The sequence below is a fragment of the Babylonia areolata genome, chromosome 31 (genome assembly GCF_041734735.1).
Source record: "Babylonia areolata isolate BAREFJ2019XMU chromosome 31, ASM4173473v1, whole genome shotgun sequence".
Lineage (NCBI taxonomy): Eukaryota > Metazoa > Mollusca > Gastropoda > Neogastropoda > Buccinidae > Babylonia > Babylonia areolata.
The window spans coordinates 17356713-17380201 of NC_134906.1; the positions used below are offsets into that span (position 1 = coordinate 17356713).

Consider the following 23489-nt stretch of genomic DNA (forward strand, 5'->3'; position numbering starts at 1 on the left):
ATCAACTGAAACAAATCATTACGGAACATGTATTTGACACTGTACTTGTTGACTGTTCCTTTTTAAGGATTTGGAAACCATCAGCTTAACTTGAAATGGTTTTGTTGTCTTGGGGAATAACCTAATACTGCACATTCAGCTTGCAAACATGTACTGCGACTTGCAAAACGATTCATTACATCCTGGGCACGAGCAACAAGTCGAAACCCAGCTCACCACAAACTCCTCAGCCACCTTGCCGTCCCGCAGACTGCCCACAATGGTCTCCTGCAGCTGGTCCAGATGGATGACGCTGACGTAGGAAGGATCGTTGGAGTAGATCACCTCCTGTCCGCTCCACACAGCGTCCAGCTCTTCGTCATCACTCAGTGGCGGTGACTGGGGGGTGTGCACCTGGTTGGCTGCCCCCTCCTGTGGTGCTGACGGGCCGGGTGCCGTGGGCGTGGAGCCAGACACCGAGGTTTGTGGCTGAAGGGAAACATTCTGGTAAATGTCCTCCGTTGTTTTAGTTTGTCTGGGTTCGGCTGCTGGCCTGGCCACTGGTTTCACCTTGGCTTTTGCTTTGGCTCCTGCTTTATCTGCAAGACAGTGTTTTACAGTCTGGCTAACTTGATAATTAAACCCAATCAGTCGATGTAACTCTGTCCTTCCTAATATGATATAAACTCACTTAAACCCTTTACCAAGGACCCAGAGGCACTGTTGTGGTGGTGTTGGTGTGTGCATGAAGCACTGTTGTGGTGGTGTTGGTGTGTGCATGAAGCACTTTTCTGGTGGTATTGCTGTGTGCATGCATCTGTCTGTTGTTCAGGAAGGTATCCATGGACGTGCAGGCCCTGCGACCCGTACCCCCACTGGCGACGACAGGAGTGAAGGACAGAGGTGGGCAGTCTGCACATTGTGTCACTGCACTGCCCCGTGCCGTGTGGAACGTGTCGGAATCAACAGCACGTGACTTGGTGACATGATTTTGTCGTTTGAAACAGAATTGAAACAAGGCAATAGCATGTCTCATTGTATGGTCAACAACTGAACGAACAAGCAAAGTATGAAATGACTGTACTTTTAATATCCACTTTGCATTGAAAACAAATACAAGTCTTTTCATACTAACTTTTTTTTTTTAAATGTCATCATTTTACAGTGTAAGTGTAGCGCCTGTTCTTTCGTCTCCCATCACCGAAAAAATCAGAGAGGGCGTCATTTTATTTTGTATTGACACTCAGCTTCTGACATGTCATTGATTCCTCTGTGCAAAATGATGCCAACTTAGAGAGAGAGAGAGAGAGAGAGAGAGAGAGAGAGAGAGAGAGAGAGAGACAGACAGACAGACAGACAGACAGATAAAGAGAGAGAGCTAACCTTTTCACAAAGACAACAATGATGACGACGACGATGACAAGGATGAGGACAAGGGCTGACACCACTACACCAACAAGCACAGGCGTGTTGTCTGTAACGGCTGTGGACACACAGTGACCTGGGTATGTGACAACGTGGAGAAGGCTGTATGAAGGATGGAGACAGGCTGTGAGACTGACAGCAGTAGTGATAGTAGACACGGATAACTGGATGGGTCAGTTGGTGTGTTTGTGTTCAGTTCATGTTTTGATTGGTTGGTTGATATGGCAACTTATATAGCACCTATCCACGGGCAGAGACAAAGCTCTCAACGCTTGACATTGCACAATAGGCTGTCTACCTGGGTATGGCTGACTGATATCTGCCTTTGGCCGCTTATTACTCTTTCTTGTGTTAATCAGGCTTTAGTCACACACACACACACACATTGGCCCAGATCGGGACTGAAAACACATCAAAACCAAACCACACAGGAAGGAAAAAGCAATACGGAGACTCAATGTTCCATAACTATAGCAACGTAATTTAAGTCAGTGTTCAGCTGTGAAACCATGCCTTGGACTCAGTGACCTCTTCCACATTCGTGGGCTGCGTGGTTTGTTTGCCGTCAATACGTCCACGCCATTTCAGTGAAATAAGGTCACATCATTTTGGACGATTGTTTCTAAGGTTGATGATGAATGATGAGGCTGATGACGATGTTACTGTGGAGGTCCGTTTAGGTTTGGGACTGCATGACAAAGCCGTTCTGTATGCTTAAACTATCCCTACGTCAGCCAAATCCGAGAGATAAACAAATCTGCAGTATTTATGGATTCTTCTACCTCGTCCACCAGAGAAAATAATAAACAACTGCAAAACAAGTGCTTTGATTTCGTGTGGGGTAGAAAAATTGATAAAATCAAAAGAAAATATGCTGTACACAGTATTGAAAAAGTTGGTATAGGCATCCCAGACATTTACATGTCCATAAAGTCTTTAAAGTCTTGGATAAGGAAAATGTATGTCAGCGAACCGAAACAGAAAACTGTCCTAAAATCTATGTGTCCTGAAAATGTAAATGCATGCAGTCCTAATCGATTCCTCAGACCAGAAAGCAATTCATTTAGGGAAGAAACATTTCAAGCGCATGCTAAGTTTTGTAGAAAAATCGAGTTAAAAAAGGGAACTGAAATGGTAACAGAACAGATATTTGACAATGACGCTTTGAAACTGGCAACAAACCATTCTACTATAAGAAATGAGAAGAAAATAATGCTAGATTGGTAAAAGATTTAGACGAACAAGGCGAATTTCTAAGTTATGAAAAGTTACGTGAAAGAATTATTAACAAAATCAATAAATTGCAATATTTGAGTTGCATCAAAGCAATTCAATTTTACCAAAAGAAGATGAATATTAGAATACTAAATAACATAAAGTCTGAGAAAACAAAAGCACTAGAAATTTTAACAAGCATTTCTAAGAGACCGCGTATTTACCATGTTTCTTCTGGAAGATTTAGAAATATTCAACATTACTACATTTTATGTCTTTGGAGAAAAAGCTGAATGCACTGGTACCTTGGCGAACAGTCCGAAAACGAAACAGTAGAATAAAAGAGCTACGCTGGTTCCAACTAAGGATTTCCCATAGAATACTGGTTACAAACGTGGGAGTAGTTAAAGACGACAGGTATCATTTCTGTAATATCTCAAAGGACACAATTGTTCACTATTCATGGCAATGTGAATGTGTGCAGAGATTTTGGACGGCACTACATAACTCAATACAACAAAAATGTGTCACTTGTACGCGATTAACACTTAACCCTAAACTGATTCTATTTGGAGAAGGCGAAATAAATGAAACTGATGACGTACTTGATTTAATTATACTGGCTGCCAAATTTTACGTGTACAAATCAAAGATAAATAATATAAAACCAACACTGTCATCCTTTTTGAAGGAACTGCAATGTATATTTAATACTGAAGAACATATCCATAAATAACAGATGACATACACTAGTTTCTACAAGAAGTGGATCCCTTACAAAGTTTATTACAATCACTGTAATTATGCGTTTACGTATGTGTGTGTTTATACACACACATACGTGTATGTGTAAACGTACTGTGTGTACACATAACATATATCCGAGAAAGTAGTTGTTCTTGTTATCAACCAAAAGTAGAACGTTGCTTTGATTAAATCCACAATGAATGAACACAGTAAATGACGTGAGGTGCATTAATATACAAAAACACGTGGGTTGGAAAGAGGAGGGGCGTGTGCTCGTGAACGTGCTCGCGTGTAAGGAGTACGTTCTTGCGAATGTACTGTATTGTTAATGGTGGTTGCATTTTTTAAGAAAAAAACACACAGACTATTGTGGACAGCAAAGCCCTGTTATAATAATGGTAACCAGTTCGTTTTACGGGTAGATTAGAGAGAGAGAGAGAGAGAGAGAGAGAGAGAGAGAGAGAGAGAGAGAGAGAGATTGGCTGCATCACCTTCAGCACAGTGCGATCCAGTGAAACCCTCAGCACACTGTCCTGTGCATTGACCCGTGTCATGACGACATTCACTGATGTTCTGACAGTGGCCACACGTCAGGTTACGCCCCTCGCCGTAATATCCATTGGGACATTCTGTTGGAAATTAAAAAAATCACAAGTTAAATCATTCAAATATTCTGGAGCAATTCACCCATAAGTATAAGCTATTACATACCATATTGCACGTATCTACAGCTTTTGATTGTCAACTTGTAAAAAAAGACAGTGTGATCCAATGTACCCCACAACACACTGTCCTGTGCACTGACCCGTGTCGTTACGACACTCACTGATCTCTCGGCAGTTGCCACACGTCTGGTTACACTTCTCGCCGTAATTTCCAAGTGCACAGCCTGTTGAAATTATAAGACTGATTTACGAGCCGAACAAAAATTAAAAACTGGTCTCAATGGACAGTGCCTCCCCGCCCCCTCCCTCCCCCATTACATGTAAAATCCACCCCTGTCTATCTCTTTATTTGTGTCTCCGTAATAAAAGACCCTTTCAAAATTAACATCACCAGAAGAGGTTCTCACCCAGGCAATCATCGTGACTGACATGATGGAAAATAGTCTTTCTCCACCTGAAAGGGTCTTTTGTGTCCAGACAGCAATATAGATTTGTACATTAAAAAAACAAAACAAAAACAGACAGACATTCTCAAATTCGCACGTACAATTCAAATACAACATACCAGAACACGTGTTTCCTTGGTAGTTACCAGGACAAGCTTCACACAGTACTGTGTCCCTTATACATTCATTGTTCAGACACTGGTACTGACAGGAGGTGTTACAGGAATCTCCGTAGAAACGAGGTTTACATTCTGAAATCAGCGAGTACATTCATATCATGAACATCTCTCTCCTATGTGCACTGATATTCAATGTATTGTTTCCTTTAGTTTGGTATTTGTGTTTGCTGCACATTATTTTTACATTTCCTCGTCCCTAATGATAGTGTTTCTCTTTCTATGTATGGCGTATATTTCTGTCTTTTCCATTTCATTTCAGTCACTGCTCTATCTTTTCGTTTTCCAGTGAGTTTTTTTCCTTTTTTTTTTTTTTTTTAATTCCCGCTCTCCTTAGCAACAGCAGCATAGTCCATATTCATCAGCAACCCTTCTCCAACACACACACACACCCTCCCAAGCACACTACATATTCTAAAACATTCTGAAACCTATGGAGCTTAAAGTACGATCACGGCAACATACAAGAACACATGCTTCCTCGGAAGTTACCAGGACAAGCTTCACACAGTCCTGTGTCCCTGATACATTCATTGTTCAGACACTGGTGCTGACAGGGGGTGTTACAGGATGGTCCGTAGAAACGAGGTTTACATTCTGAAATCAGAGTGTATGTTCATATAATGAGTAAAGAACTGATCCCTGTATACGTCTGTCTTCCTGTCCGTTTTACTTTCTCTTTCTCACTCCACTTCTTCATTAACACACATACACACACACACACACAAATGCACACACAAATGCACACACACACACCACTCATGACCCCAGAAATACCTCACACGTGTGTGTGCGCATGTTAACTCTTCTCGCCTTTATTCACACACACACACACACACACACACACCAGCACACAACATCCACACGTACATTCTCAAACCCACAGACATAGCGTATAACAACATACCAGAACACGTGTTTCCTTGGTCACCAGGACAAGCTTCACACAGTCCTGTGTCCCTGATACATTCATTGTTCAGACACTGGTACTGACAGGATATGTTACAGAATGATCCGTAGAAACCAGTTTTACATTCTGAAATCAGAAAAAAACATCTGTCGATCATAATCACCTTTATATCCTGCAGAACAGACATTGTTGCATTGCTTCCCATGCCATCACCGACAACAACTTTGAACGCAAGTCAACACGTGTGTTCATGAAAATGGATGTGAAGGTGTAATGATTATGTGTCAGAATTCTATTCAAGGGACATCACAAACAGTAAATGCATTGTTGTCTTGTGCATCGCTTATAGTATAGTTGTATTAATGGCATGACAAATGTGGGTTTTTGCTCCCATATCGGAGGGGACATGTGGAGAACAGAACCATGGAAAAAAAGACGCATGCTGATGAAAATGCTCGAATGGAAAGTATGTGACGGAGATTGTGTTACAAGGCATGGTCCCAATGGTGACGTTCAGCATGGAAGGTCTTTTCTGGAGTTCAGTTTTCGAGGTGGTGTTATGCACGGGCACTGGTTCTGAAATGTTTCAAACTCATGGCGGATGTCTTCGTGACCTTCCAGAACTCATTCTCACAGCAGTGTGCTGAGAACAATCCTGATCAGTCGGATCTTGGTGGTGCTGTTGGTGTCAGTTTGCCGAATAATCCTGGGTGACATGAAAGCCTGTCCGGCCTTGGAGATTCCTGTCTTGATTTCTGCTGTGGAATTACCATCCGTTGTGGGCAAACTTAGACATCCTCACTATATTGTGTCCGGATCATCAGTAGTTTGTTATGATTTCTGCTGTGTGATCAAAATATTTTGGTGTCATAAAACCTTTCTGCTGCCTTAGTGGCATTTCCCCCACGCTGCTCATTCCGAGTCCTCGAACACAGCTACATCCAAGTTTCCTGCCACCCCCTCTTTTTCTCTCCCTCTCTCTGGATGCGTGTGTTCACGCTCGAACACATTATCTCCTGTACAAACGATTAGCGGAGGTTTTTGTGCTAATTGTGACACTTAGTGAACAACGTCCTGTCTGTTGATGACACACGGCCTTGCACCCTGTAGAACAGTCAGTGGTGCAGTGATCCCCGTACCGTCCCAGAGCACAGGCTGAAGAAAACCAACACACACGTTCAGCATGATCATTCATGTGGAGGTACGTTAGGAAAGGATGGGTTGGAAAAGAATATGTGACACAGGGGAGACGTTTGTTTTTATGCAGTATACACTTCTATTAAACAGATGTATTGAATGAAAGAAATGTGGATTTCAGTGATAAACAACAACAAAAAAACACACAACATTCTTCACATCGACCATACCAACAGACACGACCTGTGTATGTCATGTGTAAGTGGGGTACATGAAAATGTAACATACTCCATGTACTTGGTACAACCTTTGAAACACATCTAATATTGTGCTAAAATCGCTCACAACAGCCATACCAGGTCGGTTGATGTGTACATTTGGAAAGAAAAATGTATGTCTTTTTAGAAGAATTGAAACATTGAGTATTGTTTATCATACACATGCTAGAAGTGAATAGGTATTTCTCCCAATTGTGTAACAAAGACGTATTCACAGAAAGATTTTGTAAGTAAATCGATTCAGAGAGACGCACATTGTTTGTCTATGTAAATCAGAATGCATTCATTGTAATCTCAAGGGAAATAATTAAACGGGCCAACATACATAAGCTTCTGCTCGTTTATCATATTTTTAATTGCCTTTGAGTACGTGCGTACTGAATATCAGAATTACCTAAACAGCATACGGTCTGTCGATCACACCTGTCCCTACACCCTGTAGAACAGGCAGTGTTGCATTGCTCCCCGTACCATCCAGCAGCACAGTCTGAACAGAACCCAACACACACGTTAAAGAACATGGATGTGATTCACTGGGAAGGAAGGGGGTGGGAGGCCATTTGTGACACGTAGAGTGCAACATATGCTATAATGTTATGTGACAGCCTAGTACTATTTTCATGGCAGATTATATATGGATACTTATATAGTGCCTATCCTCAGTCGGACACCATGCTCTAAACGCTTTGCAAACACGGGGTCATTTGCACAACAGGCTGCCTACCTGGGTAGAGCCGACAGGTTCCTGCCATTGGGCGCTCATCATTCATTTTCTGTGTCAAGCACACACACATAATCACTCAGTCAGACATGTAACATTTTACTTGCGAGACCGTTTTGTTTATTTGCCATACCATGTAGGCAGCCATACTCTGTTTTCGATGGTGTGCTTGCTGGGTATGTTCTTGTTTCCATAACCCACCAAACGCTGACATGCAATACAGGATTTTTAACGTGCGTATTTGATCTTCTGCGTGCGTATACACATGAAGGGGGTTCAGGCACAAGCAGGTGCACATACGTTGACCTGTAAGTTGGAAAAATCTCCACTTTTACCCACCAGGTGCCGTTACCGAATTTCGAACTCGAGACCCTCAGACTGTAAGTCCAACACTTTAACCACTCTTTCCGCCAGTCATAAACGGAAACTACCTTACAGTTCTTCTCTGAAAGCATCGTTCACACAAGATCTTATTGGCTAGCTGGCTGGCTGGCAACCATTCTGTTTTCAAAATGACACAACGCTCACTTAGTGTAAAAATAGCTTTTAACATTTATTTATTTATTTATTATTATTTTTATTGGAGTGGGGTTCTGACACGTCAAAAGTGAACAACCTTAATCAACGAAACGGCATCTTAGTAAATGTGTGTGTGCATATTTGCTTGTGTGACTACACACACACACACACAAACAGATTATATATATATATATATTCCAATTGGTAAGATTTGGAAACTAAGCCACCGAATCGAAGCAACAGCCAAGAAACACCCATTGACTGGCGAGTACTCTTTTTGGAAACACATTTTGAAGAAGAAAACCAAAATAGATTTAGTTTTTGTCATAAGTTTGGATACTGGTGGAATAGTGACATTGTTGATAATCTTGATGTTGAAAGTTGGATACTTTTTATCATGACAGAACCGGCTTGAAAACAGAGTTCTTTGATTACATTCCTCAGCCATCGACTCCTTCCACACGGCTGGCTAGTGTAGTCGTCAAGCTGTCAACATGGACAGGCTTTGTGCTTGGCTTGTGATTACTTTTGGGTGAGGTTCTGAATGAAGGTGTGTGTGTGTGTGTGTGTGTGTGTGTGTGTGTGTGTGTAATTATAATGCGATTGTAGTGTGATGTTGAAACCAATGCGAGGGGGTGCGTGTGTAAAACTATTTTTTTGCAAATGTTTCTGCATTTCTACCTTTGCACAAGTGACCTGAATGTTTAGTGTAAAAGTGTTTCAGTCTGATCTCAGCCTGAAGGATATGAATGACGCGGGCCCTTCATCCCCGGCAGTTCTCTAACAGGATGGTTCACGTCTTTCAGTTCGTCAGTCATGTTGTCAGATCTATGTTCAAACTTAATGTCCATGCCTGTTAGCATCTTCATTACGACTGTCAGCTATAGCGTGTCAGTCATTCTCTAACTTGATTCCGACAAACAGGGATCCAGGTCATGCACGACAGAGCTGTCGGTATTCAGTCCCGGTCAGACTCCACATCGCCACACAGAAGGAAAAGGTCGCAGAAGAAAAGCGAGGTGAAGGTCAAACAAACCATGGCACCGGTAAAACGGGAGTGCACAAACAGCACACTAACTGAAGTGATCAGACGTTAGATATTTACAGAAAGAACGAACTGTCGTATCTCGCTTCTTTTTGACTTCTTTTTGACTCTCTGCCATGTAACTGATGGATACCATCACGAATCCGCCACACTGAGACAGGAAATTCAGTGCTGCTGACGGCATGACGTCACTGACACTGTAAAAGGTCTCCAGTTTCAACCAGGCTTAATGAACAACAACAACAAAATCAGTGAGACCAGCTCATCCCAGAGAGAGAGAGAGAGACAGAGAGAGAGAGAGAGAGAGAGAGATAGAGTGGGAGAGGGAGAGAGAGAGAGATGCATACAGAAAGCCAGAGACAGACAGGCAAAGACGTGTATATTTTTCTGGGGAAACAATCATGTTACATACCCCAGATTTTCATTTCACACACATCAAGTGACCGATCCTCATTGCTTTCGCTGCTTTTCCCCTTTCTGGTGATCCCCGTCCATTCATGATGGAAGAACACGTCACTTTCTTCCTTCTGGTGTACGAGAGGATTGATGTTATCGATGCATACTGCTTTCCGTCCACAGTGATGATGGAAGGGTACAGCCTGTTTTGTATTGAACACATATTGGACAGTTTAAACATAAAACACACGTAAATACCAACAGGCAAATGCACAGAAACACACACACTCACACGTACAAACTTCATCCAGACAGCTAGAGGCACACACGCACACACACACGCACGCGCGTGCGCACACACACACACACCGTGTGGGCAGCCATATTCCGTTTTCGGGGGTGTGCATGCTGGGTATGTTCTTGTTTCCATAACCTACTGAATGCTGGCCTGGATTTCATGGTCTTGAACGTGCGTGTCTGATCTTCTGTGTGTGTATACACTCGATGGGGGTTCAGGCACTAGCATGTTTGCAAAAATGGTGACATGGGAGATCGGAAAAAGCTCCACCCTTCACCCACCAGATGACTCAGGAAACCCGGGCGAGAATCCATCGCTCTAACCATCGCACCTGTCACGTTTTATTCCACTGTAAATCTGACAGCAGACTATTCACTTTTTGTCCAACAGATACATTATTTGCCAGGTTCTTCAAATCAAACCTTGAACTACGTGTCAAATAATCACGAAATGTCTATTTAGAACGTGCACATTAAAAATTCGACAGCAGAAACACTAAGGTTCTTAAATTATTTACAAAACTAAATGTGTCATTACAACAAACAATGCTTCGACTGAAACTGTGCTTGGCATTATTCTTTTAAAACTCATGTGCACTCAGTTTTATGAAACATGTTCTTAACAGAACATCTGATGGAAAAAAAAAAAAGGTTTTACAAAGAACGAAGGGTTGTTCCAGAATGAGTCACCCCTGATACACACACACACACACAGAGGGAGTGGGAAGGAGGAAGAGAGGGAGACGGGGGTGAGAGAGGGAGAGGGGGAGTCTCGTGGAAATGCAATTATGATGAACACGTAACGCGTCAAGTGCTTCCTGTCCGACATAAAGTATTACCACAAACTCACAGTAGGGGCGTGATCACACAGTGATGTTGTACACTGAGAACACCCTGCCCAGGTCCACCTCCCACCAGGGGTTGAGGTCGCCATTGAAGGCAGTGTGGATAGAGTTGCCGGGGTAGCCTCCGCCTGTGTTTCCATTGGCTGCTCTGCTTGAAGGTCCCTGGCTGGAGTAAGTGCTGCTTTAGCTGTACGTTTTGTATCGTGCCAGATTGACTGTAACACACGCACACACACAACCACGTGTGTGTGGATTTACATGCATGCATTCCTCAACCACCCTTTCCTCCTTACCTCTTGTCCCTTCCCCCCCACCTCCCCCAAACCCCTTCCAAAACTGCATCCATTTTTTCGACTGATATCACTGAATGTGGAAATACTTTAAATTGAAGACGACCACTACTACTACTACACACACATACACAAACACGCACAGGAATGAGAGAGAGAGAGAGGGAGAGAGAGAGAGAGAGAGAGAGAGAGAGAATACATGGGAATGTCTGTAATGCACAAATGATAACATTCTCTGTTGATTTACATAATTACGTAATGGCTGCATAATAAAAGGGCAATCTATAATATCTAAAACAGTCGGTTACGGATTTGATCCGTTACAAATCAACATGACGCGAGATAACGTCATGACTTGAATTAAAATAGCGCCCATTCTCTGAAGTGGGTTTCTTGTCGTCGTTCAACGCATTGTGAACAAGAGAGGCAAGGCCTTCAAGACTCACTTGTGATACACTTTTAAAAAAAAATCTAATCGTCTGTATTTGTTATTATAAAGCTTCGGGTTAAAAAAAGAAAAAAAAAAGAAAAGAAAAAAGAAGAAGAAACTGTCTTACCCATTACACTATCATGGCTCCTTAACTGACGTTCTGAAGTTTAATATTTGAACATACTTTTTTAAAGGGCGATAAATCAATTGCGGTATTCGCAGTGAGAACGCTGTTTAAATCATATTATTCTGGTGTATCTTGGGCATTCAAAAAATCTTTAAGGGCAATAAAAAAAAAAAAAATTCTTTTTAAGTCCGCGGTAAAGGAGACGTGGTTATCGCTGCAATCACACTGCAACATTTAGCCGTTTTCTCTAGATCTAGATAGATGTACAAGTTTAGTTACACCCGCCGGGAATGTAGTAGCACACGGTCGATTCAATTTCTCTTTTATGTTCATTCTAGTTTTATAGTTTTAAAGTTGATATGAAAATTTAGTATTTTGTTAAACTGATAACATGTAGAGCCAAGTACAAGTACTTCTAAACGTCGTATGAAGTGAAAAGGACTTCAATTTGAGAAAAGTCAAGACTGGAAATTTTTTCGTTTCATCGTGATCAGTTCAAGGGTATTAACTCGCATGGTTTACAATTTTTAACTGTGAATTCCGACTGATTCTGTGGATATTTTTATGGCAGTTTGGGGCATAATCTAGTAAGTGATGAGGCGTTCACAAATCTTTCTCTGAATAAATATTTAACGGTTCCTTCTCCAACTTTCCATCACATGTTATCGTGCACTGTCAATTAAATATAGGATTGAACGGGCAGGTCAACAACTTGAAATAAAATGGCGTCGTTCGCGTTCGTGAAGAATATGAGCACGCGCTTTGAATGTGTATAAATGTGTGCGCAATTGATTTTTGCCCATGACCTTCAGGGCTCAGCCAATAGATCTGTAAAGTCCACTCATCGTATTGATTTTAGTATTTTCCGAAAAAGACCACTTGGGCGAATGAACATAGTGAAAGCCCTGTACACTGAGAGTAAAACACACAAGCTTTTTATGTACTGAGTATAATTTCAAAATTTAATGTTTAAGATGAGAAAGATCAGTTTAAAGCGAATTAAGTCCCCTTGCATTAATTACAGATTATTTTCCCTGTTTTTTTACTATCTGCACCAAAACGTTTGCAAAATAAATAAAACTTCCATGCTTAGCAAAAGAAGTTCCTGTTTGAACAAAAAATGATAATAATGACTGCTCTTGTTGTTGTGTCAGAATACCAGATCAAAGTGCCAAGTTTAGGGAATACAAAAAATATAAATATAACAGTAAATGCAGTTTGCGTATAATTTGGCTTCTTTTTTTAAAATTTTTTGGTGCCCATCCCAGAGGTGCAATATTGTTTTAATCAAGATGACTGGAAAGAACTGAATTTTTCCTATTTTTGACTGGAATAATTCCAGTTTGTCACAGGCCGGAGCATGCCAGTTTGTCACAGGCCCAGTTTGTCACAGACCCAGTTTGTCACATTGGGTAGACTACTTTGGTAGTCGTTGGGGGGATCTGAGGGCTGAAGAAACTGAAGTTCTCCTCCATGCTACCCTATCTTCGGCCTGCACCAAGAGGTCTGGCAGGGTCATGTCCGTCCACTCTTTGATGTTGTCGTACCAGCTCTTTCTTTGTCGTCCTCGCTTGCGCCCACCCTCGACTGTGCCCTGCATGATGGAAGTTATCACTGACACTCTCAAAAAGAGTAAATGAATGATTGATTGATTGTATGAATTGAATTTTATTTTTCAATTGTTTTTAACCAAAGAACATTCATTGTTGAAATTTTACAGAGTAATTTGCTTTGATTTGCATACAAAAAGGAAGAAATTTTGAACAACACAAGCTGAACTGACATTTTAGAGGGACTATCTCTACACCACCAATTTGAAGGTGGAGAATAAAAAACTTAAGTTACAACTACAGTGTTAAAGTGCTGTAATTATGACTGTCATCAATACTCAAATACTTAAATGAAATAATAAAGCGATCTTCTTCATCAGTCTTCTTTCAAAACATAATTATGCTTCTTTTAAAAGTTTGTATACAGATCAACACAGTTTGTGTGAAAAACATGTTCATTGCAACTGGAAGTAATGAGAAGAGTAAATTGAAGGGCCCAAATTAATGTAGGCATACAAAAATATTCTAGAGTAAAACAAATAAACTGGTATCTTAATTTCTTATATGCGGGACAACATAAAACTAAATTAATTGTACATCATTTTGTACATCAGATTTACAATCTAACAAAGGAAGGCAAAGAAATCATCTAAGGCTTACTTGTCCTAATCTGGAGGGGGAACACACTTGAAATGAAATGAAATTATGGTGCTTAGAGCCTCGCCGACCACTAAGGCCATCTCAAGGCTATCGCCGCGTCAATTACTACTACAAGGCTAAAAAAAACCAACCAATTAAAACGAGTCACCACTTCAAACTTTCCACTCCAAAGTTAAAAAAAAAACTTCCATAGTTTAAAACCTTCAAATCTGGTTAAAAAGGTTCACTTCTTTTAAGAAGTCCATCAGCGCCCACGGAGGGACATCACGAAACAAAGTCTTCAAAGAAACCGCCGTGTAATGTCTGCGTCTAACGTCATGCAGATCCCAACAGTCAAGGAGCACGTGTTTCACGGTGAGAGGCTCGTCACAGGGAACGCATCGAGGGGCCTCCTCCCCCTTCAACAAGTAAGAATGAGTAAAAAAAGTGTGCCCCGTATGCAGTCTGCACAGCACAGATTCCTCCTTTCTGTTCTTCACCCCCGAAGGGAGGGTCTCTTTTAGGTCCGGACGGATCTGGAAGAGCTTGTTGTCCGTCTGGGTGTTCCACTTCTCTTGCCAAAGATCCTTAACGTAAGTATTGACCTTCCGCTTCATGTCTGTATAGGGTACCAAGGATCTGGACAATTCTTTCTTTACAGCGTTCCTGGCCAGCAGGTCCGCCCTTTCGTTACCACGAATGCCAACATGTCCGGGAACCCAGGCCAACACAACCTCGTATCCTTTCTTCGTTGCGAGAGTAAAAGTTTCATAAAATTCCAGCAGTTTGGGATGAGTGATATTCCTGCAGGCGATCGCCTCCAGGGCTGATAAGGAGTCGGAAAAGATCATGAATCTCTTCTGTTTGGAAGAGAGAACCATTTTTAACCCCAGGACCAGTGCGGTCAGTTCCGCGGTGTATACCGAGCTATCAGACAGGATGTGTTCCGTTGAGGGCCGGTCAGGAAAGGCGGGACAGAACGCAGATGCGGCGACTCCGTCCTCTGACTTGGAACCGTCAGTGAAGATGCCTTGAAAAGTGGGGAATTTGTGGCACAGTTCCGAAAAGTAGGTTCTGTAGGCCAGAGAACTGGTGGTGTCCTTACGGTACGAGGCCAGATCGAATCGGACCTCAGGTGTTGTAAAGGTCCACGGGGGGCTGTCAGGGAACTTAGAGAAATCTGAGATGCCACCGACATCCAGATCGGCATTTTCCAAGTGCGGCTGAATGCGGAGTCCGAGAGGAGGTATGCAGTTTGGGTTGTCTGTAAATTTCTTATCGAAAGGGTTGTTGAATACAGCGTCGTAAGCAGGGTTTGTAGGTTCCGAAAACAATTTCAAATAATAGTTCAGGGTCAGCTTCAGTCTGCGGTTGGAAAGAGATGGTTCCCCCGCCTCTGCGTACAGGCTGTGCACAGGGGTGGTGCGGAAAGCACCTAAGCTGAGACGGAGCCCTTGGTGGTGTACAGGGTCCAACAGTTTCAGGTAGGACGGTCTGGCCGAGCCGTATACAACACTTCCATAATCCAGTTTGGACCGGACCAGGGCTCTGTAGAGGTGCAAGAGAGTCCTCTTATCAGCACCCCAGTTCGTGTGTGCCACAACTCGGATGATGTTCAGGGCTTTTAGGCAAGATATTTTCAGCTGTTTAATGTGGCTGAGAAAATTCAGCTTCTGATCGAAGACGACCCCTAGAAATCTGGCTTCCTTGACCGCCGGGATGGTGGATGTTCCCAGACGGATTTCAGGGTCCTGATAGAATTGGCGAAAATTGTGAAAATGGATGCATTCAGTTTTGGAGGACGAGAATGTGAAGCCATTCTCCTCTGCCCAACACTGGATTTTGTTGACGCAGAGCTGAAGCCGTCGCTGGATGCTGGCGTACGTGCTGCCAGTTGCATATAAAGCAAAATCATCCACGAACAGCGAGCTGTCCGATCCTTTCTGAACGGATTGAACGATGTCATTAATTTTTACGCTGAACAGAGCCGGCGACAGGATGCTCCCCTGTGGGACACCCAGCTCCTGCTCGTGAATGTCGGACAGGGTGGTGCCGACTCTCACCTGGAATTGTCTGTCTTGTAAAAAATTGTGGATAAACTGAGGCAGGTGTCCTCGGAAGCCGAGCTTGTGCAAGTCGGAAAGAATACCAAATTTCCACGTGGTATCGTAAGCTTTCTCCAGGTAAAAAAATATGGCCACCACATGTTGTTTGTTGACGAAAGCATTTCTTATCGTGGTTTCCAGACGAACCAGATGGTCAACGGCAGAGCGATGCTTGCGGAAACCGCACTGTTCTTTCGCCAGAAGGCCGTCGGTCTCTAGTTTCCACATCAGTCTACCGTTGACCATCTTCTCCATCAGTTTGCAGACGCAGCTGGTCAGTGCAATTGGGCGGTAGTTGGAGGGGTTCGAGGGGTCTTTTCCCGGTTTCGGCAGCGGGATTATGAGGGCTTTCCGCCAGGAGGGTGGAAAGAAGCCTGTGACCCAGATGTGGTTATAAACTTTAAGCAGGGTGTCCAGACAGGTTTGGGGAAGGTGCTTTAGGAGTTTATAATGGACTTCGTCCATTCCTGGACAGGAATCCGTACAGGTCTGAAGGGCAGATTTAAGTTCGTTCATTGTGAAAGGAAGGTTGTAATTCTCTGTGTTGTCGGAAAAGAAGTTACATGGTGTTTTTTCTGACAGGTTTTTGGTTTTAAGAAAGCGAGCAGATTTGTTAGCAGATCTCGAGTTCTGTTCTATTGTGGAGGCAAGCAAATTGGCAACTGCTTTCTTCTCTGTGACCAGAGCGTCTGAAAGTTTAAGATGGTGGAAGGTCGGGCATGCGTTTTTGCCCTTAATTCTTTTTAAAACCCTCCACACTTTCTTCTTGGGTGTGTTGGAGGTTAAGGAAGAGCAGAAATCTCTCCAAGACTTCCTCTGGCTCTTTTTAAAAACATACCTGGCTTTCGCCCTCAGCTGTTGATGGGTTCGAACGCTATCGGACTCCGGTCTCCGAAAGACGCGTCGCTGCGCTCTCTTCCGAGACTTGCGGGCCTCCCGACATTCCGCGTTGAACCAGGGCGTTCTAGGGACCTGAGGCTTGGAGGTAGACGATGGGACTGCTGCTTTGGCGCAATCTAAAACGATCCGAGTCAGAGCGTCAGCAGGGTCCTTGCTTTTCAATACTGTTTCTTCCTGCAGCTCCGCTCTTATCTTGGTGGTAAAAAAACTCCAGTCTGCTTTGTCGTAGTACAGGCGGTCAGGCAGAGAGTCACCTTCTCCATCTGTGGGGCGGAGGACGACAGGAAAGTGGTCACTCCCGTGCAGATCGTCGTGCACTTTCCACTCGTAGTCCAGGACCAACGATGGATCGCAGACCGACAGATCTAAACACGAGAGCTTTCCAGAGGACAGATGCAGGTAAGTGGGAGACTTGTCGTTAAGACAGCACAAGTCCATGTCAGAGAGAAGGGAACACACTTAGTCAAACACTTAATAACAGAAACATAAATTATGTCCATAGTTCCCCATAGTTCACAAAGCACCTTTTTAAGCCTTTTTGAGGGGAAAGGATTCTAAGTCACAGTAGTCAGAAAAGAAAACAAATAAGGCACACTCGGGCAACACTGGAAAAAGAAAAAAAAAAACACTCATAAGCGACCACATAAAAATTATGTGTCAATAGTTCACTTTAAAACAAAACTGAGCAGTCAGATAGAACAGAAAAAATGCACAGACACACAATGCATTGCGGACAAGTCGACTAAACCCAAACTGAGCGACCAATTGCCCTCCAGAAAGAGTCCAGATCTCTTTCGCCTGCATTGTACTGCGCTTTGAGACGTTGCACACGCCTTTCCACATTGTGCCACTTTCTTCGTCGTGGTGGATCATCTTCCATCTCTGCCGCTGTCATGAGTTCTCAGCTTCAGCCTGCTTGTCTCTGAGGACTCGGATGAAGACCCAGAGAGATGGGTGGCGGACTCCTACAGCTTCGTTGAGTGCACGGTGATAGTCTGAAATGGAAATCAATGTTCAGAGCCTTTATCGGCAACTCTAATTCAGTGTGTTTTAAGATTGCAGTTGCTCAGTTGAGTGTCTCTCACGGATTGGTCTCTTTAGCCACAAATAACACTGCTCCAGTCAGATAGACAACTAGGAACCCAAGATACGTCATCCATTGTAAATGCTGACCGAAGGAGGCCTACTATAGATAGATAAAACTTTCAGCAAAGGAGGACTAGCAGTAATAGCAGCAGCACCAGTAGCCTAGTGGTAGTAGTAGTAGTAATTGTAGTAGAAGTAATAGTAGTAGTTGTAGTTAGTAGTACATGTAGTAGTGAAAGTAGGAAGATGCATATATAGTGTATTTACTCTTTATCAATCTATCTCTTATCTATCAATAAACTTTTTTCTATTTCCATCATTTATTGATTATGAACCACTAAATCGTGGCTGTCTTTTTCATAAAAACATTACAAACAAAAAAGTTCCACTCACTTTCAGCATGGTTGAGGCGCTGGTTCATTCGGTAGGGTCGCGCAAGTCAGAGTTCTTGGATTTTTCTCCAGAAGTTTTGGGTCAGATGGAAGTAGCATCCCAAAAGCGTTGCAGTTGGCAATTCTGTCTCCACTGCATTCCACAGACCCATTTCAAAGTCCGCAATGATGACCTGTGGACCCCAGTTGTGGTGAGTTATTTGCCGCGTGATTCTTCTCACTCTGGCTAGGACCTGACGATAGTTGCCTGTGGTCCTGTTTGCCATGAGCACATTGACCAAAGGAATCACGAAGCCTCTCACATCACCTAGTATCGTGAATACTTGGCGGTAGGGATGAGGACAAGCACGGAATGTCCCATCCATGTAGACCGTCTCACATCATCTCAGGGTCGAGAAGTTTTCCTCAGTGCAGAAGATCGCATATCCCCAGTCACTGTCAAGATGCACAAGGAAGTTTTCTCCATTCCAAGTTTCAGCCCACATGCCCTCGATCTCCACATCTTCCACACTTTCCGGAGTAGGAGGCATGTCCCTTGCTCTAGCTCTCAACAGCATTGACCTCACTGATGGAAAAGTTGGTAGATCTGGTCTGGCACCACCTTCCTGAGCTGCAAGGCGATGCTCCCGTGCAATCCCAGCATCATAGAGTCGCTTCACTGTCCTTGTGCAATCTTCTCTGGTTTCAGCACGTAGGTTTTCCATGAAGCGCAGTTTGGTAACGCGTTCCTGTTCGCACGGGTGATTGTGACCCTGCTCGTTAACCACTCGAATCCGTGGATTCTCTTCCTCTCTATTGAATAAAAAAGTCCTCAGGATGGCTGAACAGGTACTTCTTCGTGTGCACCTCCACTGCATAACATCATTTGTTGTCCTGTGGAATGTGTAGGTATAGCCATCTTTCTCAAGCACTTTGCCTTTTCCACTGTGAAAGAGGTGTGCCGCCATTTTGGATTACAGGAACAGACTTTCAGCTTCTCTTTAGTTTGTGTGCAGCGATCATGTAAACCGAAAATAGAGTTTCTGGGAATCGTAAGCGACCGACAAACAGCACTTTCAAGCATCATGGCGCGGCCAAACCTGTTAGAAACGTTTCTAAAAGAAGTTGGAGAAGAGGAGGATATTTCTGCTACCAAAATACATAAGAAAAAAAAAAAAAGAAAAAAAAAAGAAAAAAAAAGAACGAGAGAGAGAGAGAGAGGGAGAGGCCGAAGATAAGGTAGCATGGAGGTAGCAAGTAGTGTACCCACTGTGACAAACTGGGCCTGTGACAAACTGGGCAGCCCCCTTTTTGACTCACTTGTGTAAACAAAGTTTTGTTGCTGAAAATGGAACTTCTTTGCTCAGTGTGGAAGTTACATTTACACACAGACATCTTTCAATGTGCCTGTTAATGGGGCGTTATACTTATAGGCTGAAAACTATTAGTACAGGAGATAATTATCTTATAACAGATCTCGCTCATCCAAAACATTACATTTTAAAAACACGACTCAAGGCATAAAAAGGCTTTTACGTTTTATACTCAGTGGGAAGGTCTTACACTATTCATATTCGAGAATGATGCTAACTACAACATCGATGTGTTTACTGCATACGAATATTTTACAGATGTTACTAAATTAACTAGAATAAACATGACATAAATTGCACTTGACAGACCCCACGTGAATCGACGGAGGCGAACATCTTGGATTTCAGTGTGCCGCATTCACTCAATAAATCGCGATAACGTATAATTGGCAGGAGGTGAAGAAGGCAGCTGAGTTTTATTCAGAAAGAGATTTGCGTACAAGCTTAAAAACTTATTGCATAAATGAAACTTACTGCATAAATGTCTCCAAGAAGAATACAAACAATCGATTTTCCAAGCACAATTTCATTTTGGGTAAGGTGATCTAATTCCGACGGATTTTTCATGAATCCAAACCCGACCACTTGCAGTCACCTTCTTCCCATGATAAACAATGCTGATCAATTCACGGCAGCAGCCCGGGAAATCCTTGTTCAGTTCGCCAACGAAACCGATCATTTTGACCAATGAGAACATCACGGGAACCCGATGGTGACGTATAGTGGCGCGAAAAGCGCCCCATGTGTGTGACTTACTTGACGACAGTTTTGGCGCTAAATCGCTGTGACGTCAATGCACTGATTTGGCAAGTGTCGCGGTACCACTGTGACGTCGTTAAGAGCAGACCAGCACAAACGGCAGAAAATTCTACGCGCATCTGTGCATTAAGAAGCACTCCCTGACTCATCTCGTTATACACATTCCGGCGGTACCGCAAGGCCCCGCTGTTACTACCACACAAGAAACAGTCGATTCGCTAGCTTTGTCTCACATACATATGAATGGAACATGAGTCTGGGAAGTGATTACGTTATATTTCAGCTGGTTTCAAGGCTATTTTTGTCCAGGCAATGACAGACAAAATCGGTCGAGGTCAGATCTATTATTTCCATTGGTGGATCTAATCCCGACCAGTTCAGATGGACTTTGTGTGTGTGTGTGTGTGTGTGTGTGTTGTCTTCAGTTTAACGTCTTTTCACTTGAAGTGATATTAGACGAAAAAACAACAACAAACAAACGACAACAAAAAAACAACAAAAAAACAAAAACAAACAACCCCCCCCCCAAAAAAAAAACAAAAACAACAACAACAACCAACAACAACAAACAACAACAACAACAAACAAACAAAAAACAAAAACAACCCCCAAAACCCCCCAAACAAACAAACAAAACAAAACAACCCCCCCCCAACCCCCACAAAACAAACAAACAAAAAAACAAACAAAAAACTCACAAAAAACAACACCACAAAAACGTGGGGGTAGGGGTTGTGGGAGGGGTAGGGGTAAAAATGTGTGTATGTGTGGAGGGTGAATAGGGAGAGACCACGCCAGGGAAAATGGAAACGTCATCAACTCCAAAACCAAACAAATATAACAACTATAACACATGTCCTATAGGACTACGCAGCAATCCTTTTGCAGCAACAAATAACATATTGGAATTGTTAATAACACATTCAAAAGAACTTTTGGTGAAGTCTGGCAAAAAAACATTTTAGATTCTGACATTCGAATATTACGTGGTTGCTAGAAATATGTTCTCCACATATGCATTTGACATCTTTGCTGAACTTAGTTATAAAAGCGTTCAGTTTTATCCTGTTTGATAATGTATGAATCTGCCTTAATCTTACTGAATTACTGTATGTATTTGACTGATTTAATAATTCCCGGTTGTTGAACATTAATTACACTATGGTTTAAAGCTTTGCCGTTTTCCTGGTATAATTCTCGGACTTTGTTCCATGATGTTTTTTCTAGTATTCGATAACCCTCTTGTACAGACAGTGGCACATAAAGTTCTATGGTTCCCTGTTCGTTTTTTGCACCTTTTCTTGCAGCCATGTCAGCCCATTCATTGTAGAGAATACCAAGATGTGAAGGAACCCAGCAAAACGTAATGTGTGTTCCTTTCAAGCTTAAAAAAATGTAAAATGTGGCTGATTTCTATTATGATTTTAGATTTGTTCTTACAATTTGATGAGTTTAAAGCACATAATACAGATCTGGAATCAACGTAAAACAAAACTTGTAGAAGGCAAAGTGGAAGATCAATAATATGATTTAGAGCCATAAGAACAGCAAAAAGTTCAGCAGTGAATATTGAACGATTTTTACCAATATAGTATGATCTTTCCGTTTTCAGTTCTGGTATAACGAAAGCTGAACCTGCTTGGCCATTGTCTAATAGTGAGCCGTCTGTGTAGATCTGTAAATGATATTCGGATTTTCATTCTTTTTCATGTCAGCATGATTAACATCAAAATGTGCTTTATTCATCTCCCAGATTGGGTATGGACTTACGGTCTTGTGTGTGTCTGCGTCATCTGAATTAATTTCAGACTTTTCGAACAGGTTTGACGCAAACGTGCCAATGGGTGTTAAATAAGATATGTTTTTAGCTCTTTTGGGGAAGTTGTTTTCGGATGTAACTTTTACTTCCTCTGATGTATAATTTTCAGTTGTTGAGCTTCTCAATACATATTTAGCACATGCGAGGTTTCGGTATTCATGTAAAGGAAACACTCCTATTTCTTTGTATGTTCCGAGGGTCGATGCATGGAAAGGTACACCAAGAGCAAGTCTATATGCTTTACAATCAATGCTTTGAAGTTTCTTTAGCAAATATTTTGGAGCATTGAAAAAGACTTCTTGTCCATAGGATAGTTTGGATCGAATAAATGATGATGGTAAATGTTTCAAAATCGGTGTATCTTGTCCCCAGTACTGTTTACTAACAATTTTGAGTAAGTTTAAAGATTTTCTTGCTTTTGTTATGGCTATTCCAAGTTAGTTTTGAAGTAAGTATCAATCCTAAAACCTTAACAGTATCTTTATACTGAATTGTCTCATTTTCAATCTTAAACCTCTGGGTTTGTACCAAAAGCGCATAATGTGTGTTTTTTCTGATGATAATGTAAGACCATTATCAGCAGTGTATCTATTTAATCTATCTAGTTCTCTTTGGTATATTTTCTTGATATAGTTTAAAGCCTTTTGGATGTATTCCGTTTCATTGTTACATTCATCCACATACATATTTCATCTGCGTAATGCACTAGGATCGCATCTTTTGGTGTGTGTGTGTGTGTGTGTGTGTGTGTGTGTGTGTGTGTGTAAGCTATGATAGAAAGCCTGAAAACAGATGCAGAATAGATGAACACGGATAAACAAAAGATAAAATACAACGTTAATAACTTAGTGACAATAAGTAAACTGAGTGACGTACCATAATTTCCTCCAAGAGCGACACACACGACAGCACTCAGCCACAGACAGACAGCTACATGGCCTGTTCGGTCCATGGTCACCACAGCATCAATGCCACCCACAAGTGGACAGGACCTGGTGATTCATCACTCTGTCTACCTGTATGACGCGGACACACCTGAACGATAATGATATACATTATACTGTCTGCCTGTATGACGCGGACACACCTGAACGATAATGATATACATTATACTGTCTACCTGTATGACGCTGACACACCTGAACGATAATGATATACATTATACTGTCTGCCTGTATGACGCTGACACACCTGAACGATAGTGATATACATTATACTGTCTGCCTGTATGACGCTGAC

The 23489-nt window shown here is 42.3% G+C and overlaps 2 protein-coding genes and 1 pseudogene across 4 annotated transcripts; all 3 read right to left on the reverse strand.

Annotated features, from left to right (window-relative positions):
• Positions 1–444: 444 nt before the first annotated feature.
• LOC143276254 (uncharacterized) lies at positions 445–23257 on the reverse strand. Of its 2 annotated transcripts, XM_076580731.1 has the most exons (10): positions 23127–23257; positions 10807–11016; positions 9676–9862; positions 7373–7465; positions 5561–5689; positions 5146–5250; positions 4597–4728; positions 3858–3995; positions 1363–1462; positions 445–578 (listed from the first exon to the last, which is right to left on the reverse strand). In XM_076580731.1, exons 1-10 carry the CDS (start codon positions 23127–23129, stop codon positions 575–577), a joined length of 1101 nt encoding a protein of 366 aa, XP_076436846.1. In that variant the 5' UTR covers positions 23130–23257; the 3' UTR covers positions 445–574. The 2 variants fall into 2 exon arrangements, with proteins under 2 accessions (XP_076436846.1, XP_076436847.1); XM_076580732.1 differs by lacking the exon at positions 23127–23257 and having other exon boundaries at positions 10807–11062.
• Positions 13066–18449, reverse strand: LOC143275729 (uncharacterized). The gene is made up of 4 exons (XM_076580005.1): positions 18322–18449; positions 16523–17837; positions 13859–13868; positions 13066–13242 (listed from the first exon to the last, which is right to left on the reverse strand). Exons 2-4 carry the CDS (start codon positions 17278–17280, stop codon positions 13066–13068), a joined length of 945 nt encoding a protein of 314 aa, XP_076436120.1. The 5' UTR covers positions 17281–17837; positions 18322–18449.
• Positions 17734–19267, reverse strand: LOC143275730 (uncharacterized; annotated as a pseudogene). The gene is made up of 2 exons (XR_013053466.1): positions 18322–19267; positions 17734–17837 (listed from the first exon to the last, which is right to left on the reverse strand). The product of XR_013053466.1 is annotated as an uncharacterized LOC143275730 (transcript).
• Positions 23258–23489: the final 232 nt, after the last annotated feature.

Bases quoted from the DNA above. Each gene is read 5' to 3' on its own strand.
- LOC143275729 (XM_076580005.1), bottom strand. From the start codon at position 17,280: ATGGACTTGTGCTGTCTTAACGACAAGTCTCCCACTTACCTGCATCTG.
- LOC143276254 (XM_076580731.1), bottom strand. The intron at 5,251-5,560 runs GTATGTTGTTAT...CTCTGATTTCAG, and splicing joins CCAAGGAAACACGTGTTCTG to AATGTAAACCTCGTTTCTAC. The intron at 4,729-5,145 runs GTAACTTCCGAG...CGCTGATTTCAG, and splicing joins ACTGTGTGAAGCTTGTCCTG to AATGTAAACCTCGTTTCTAC.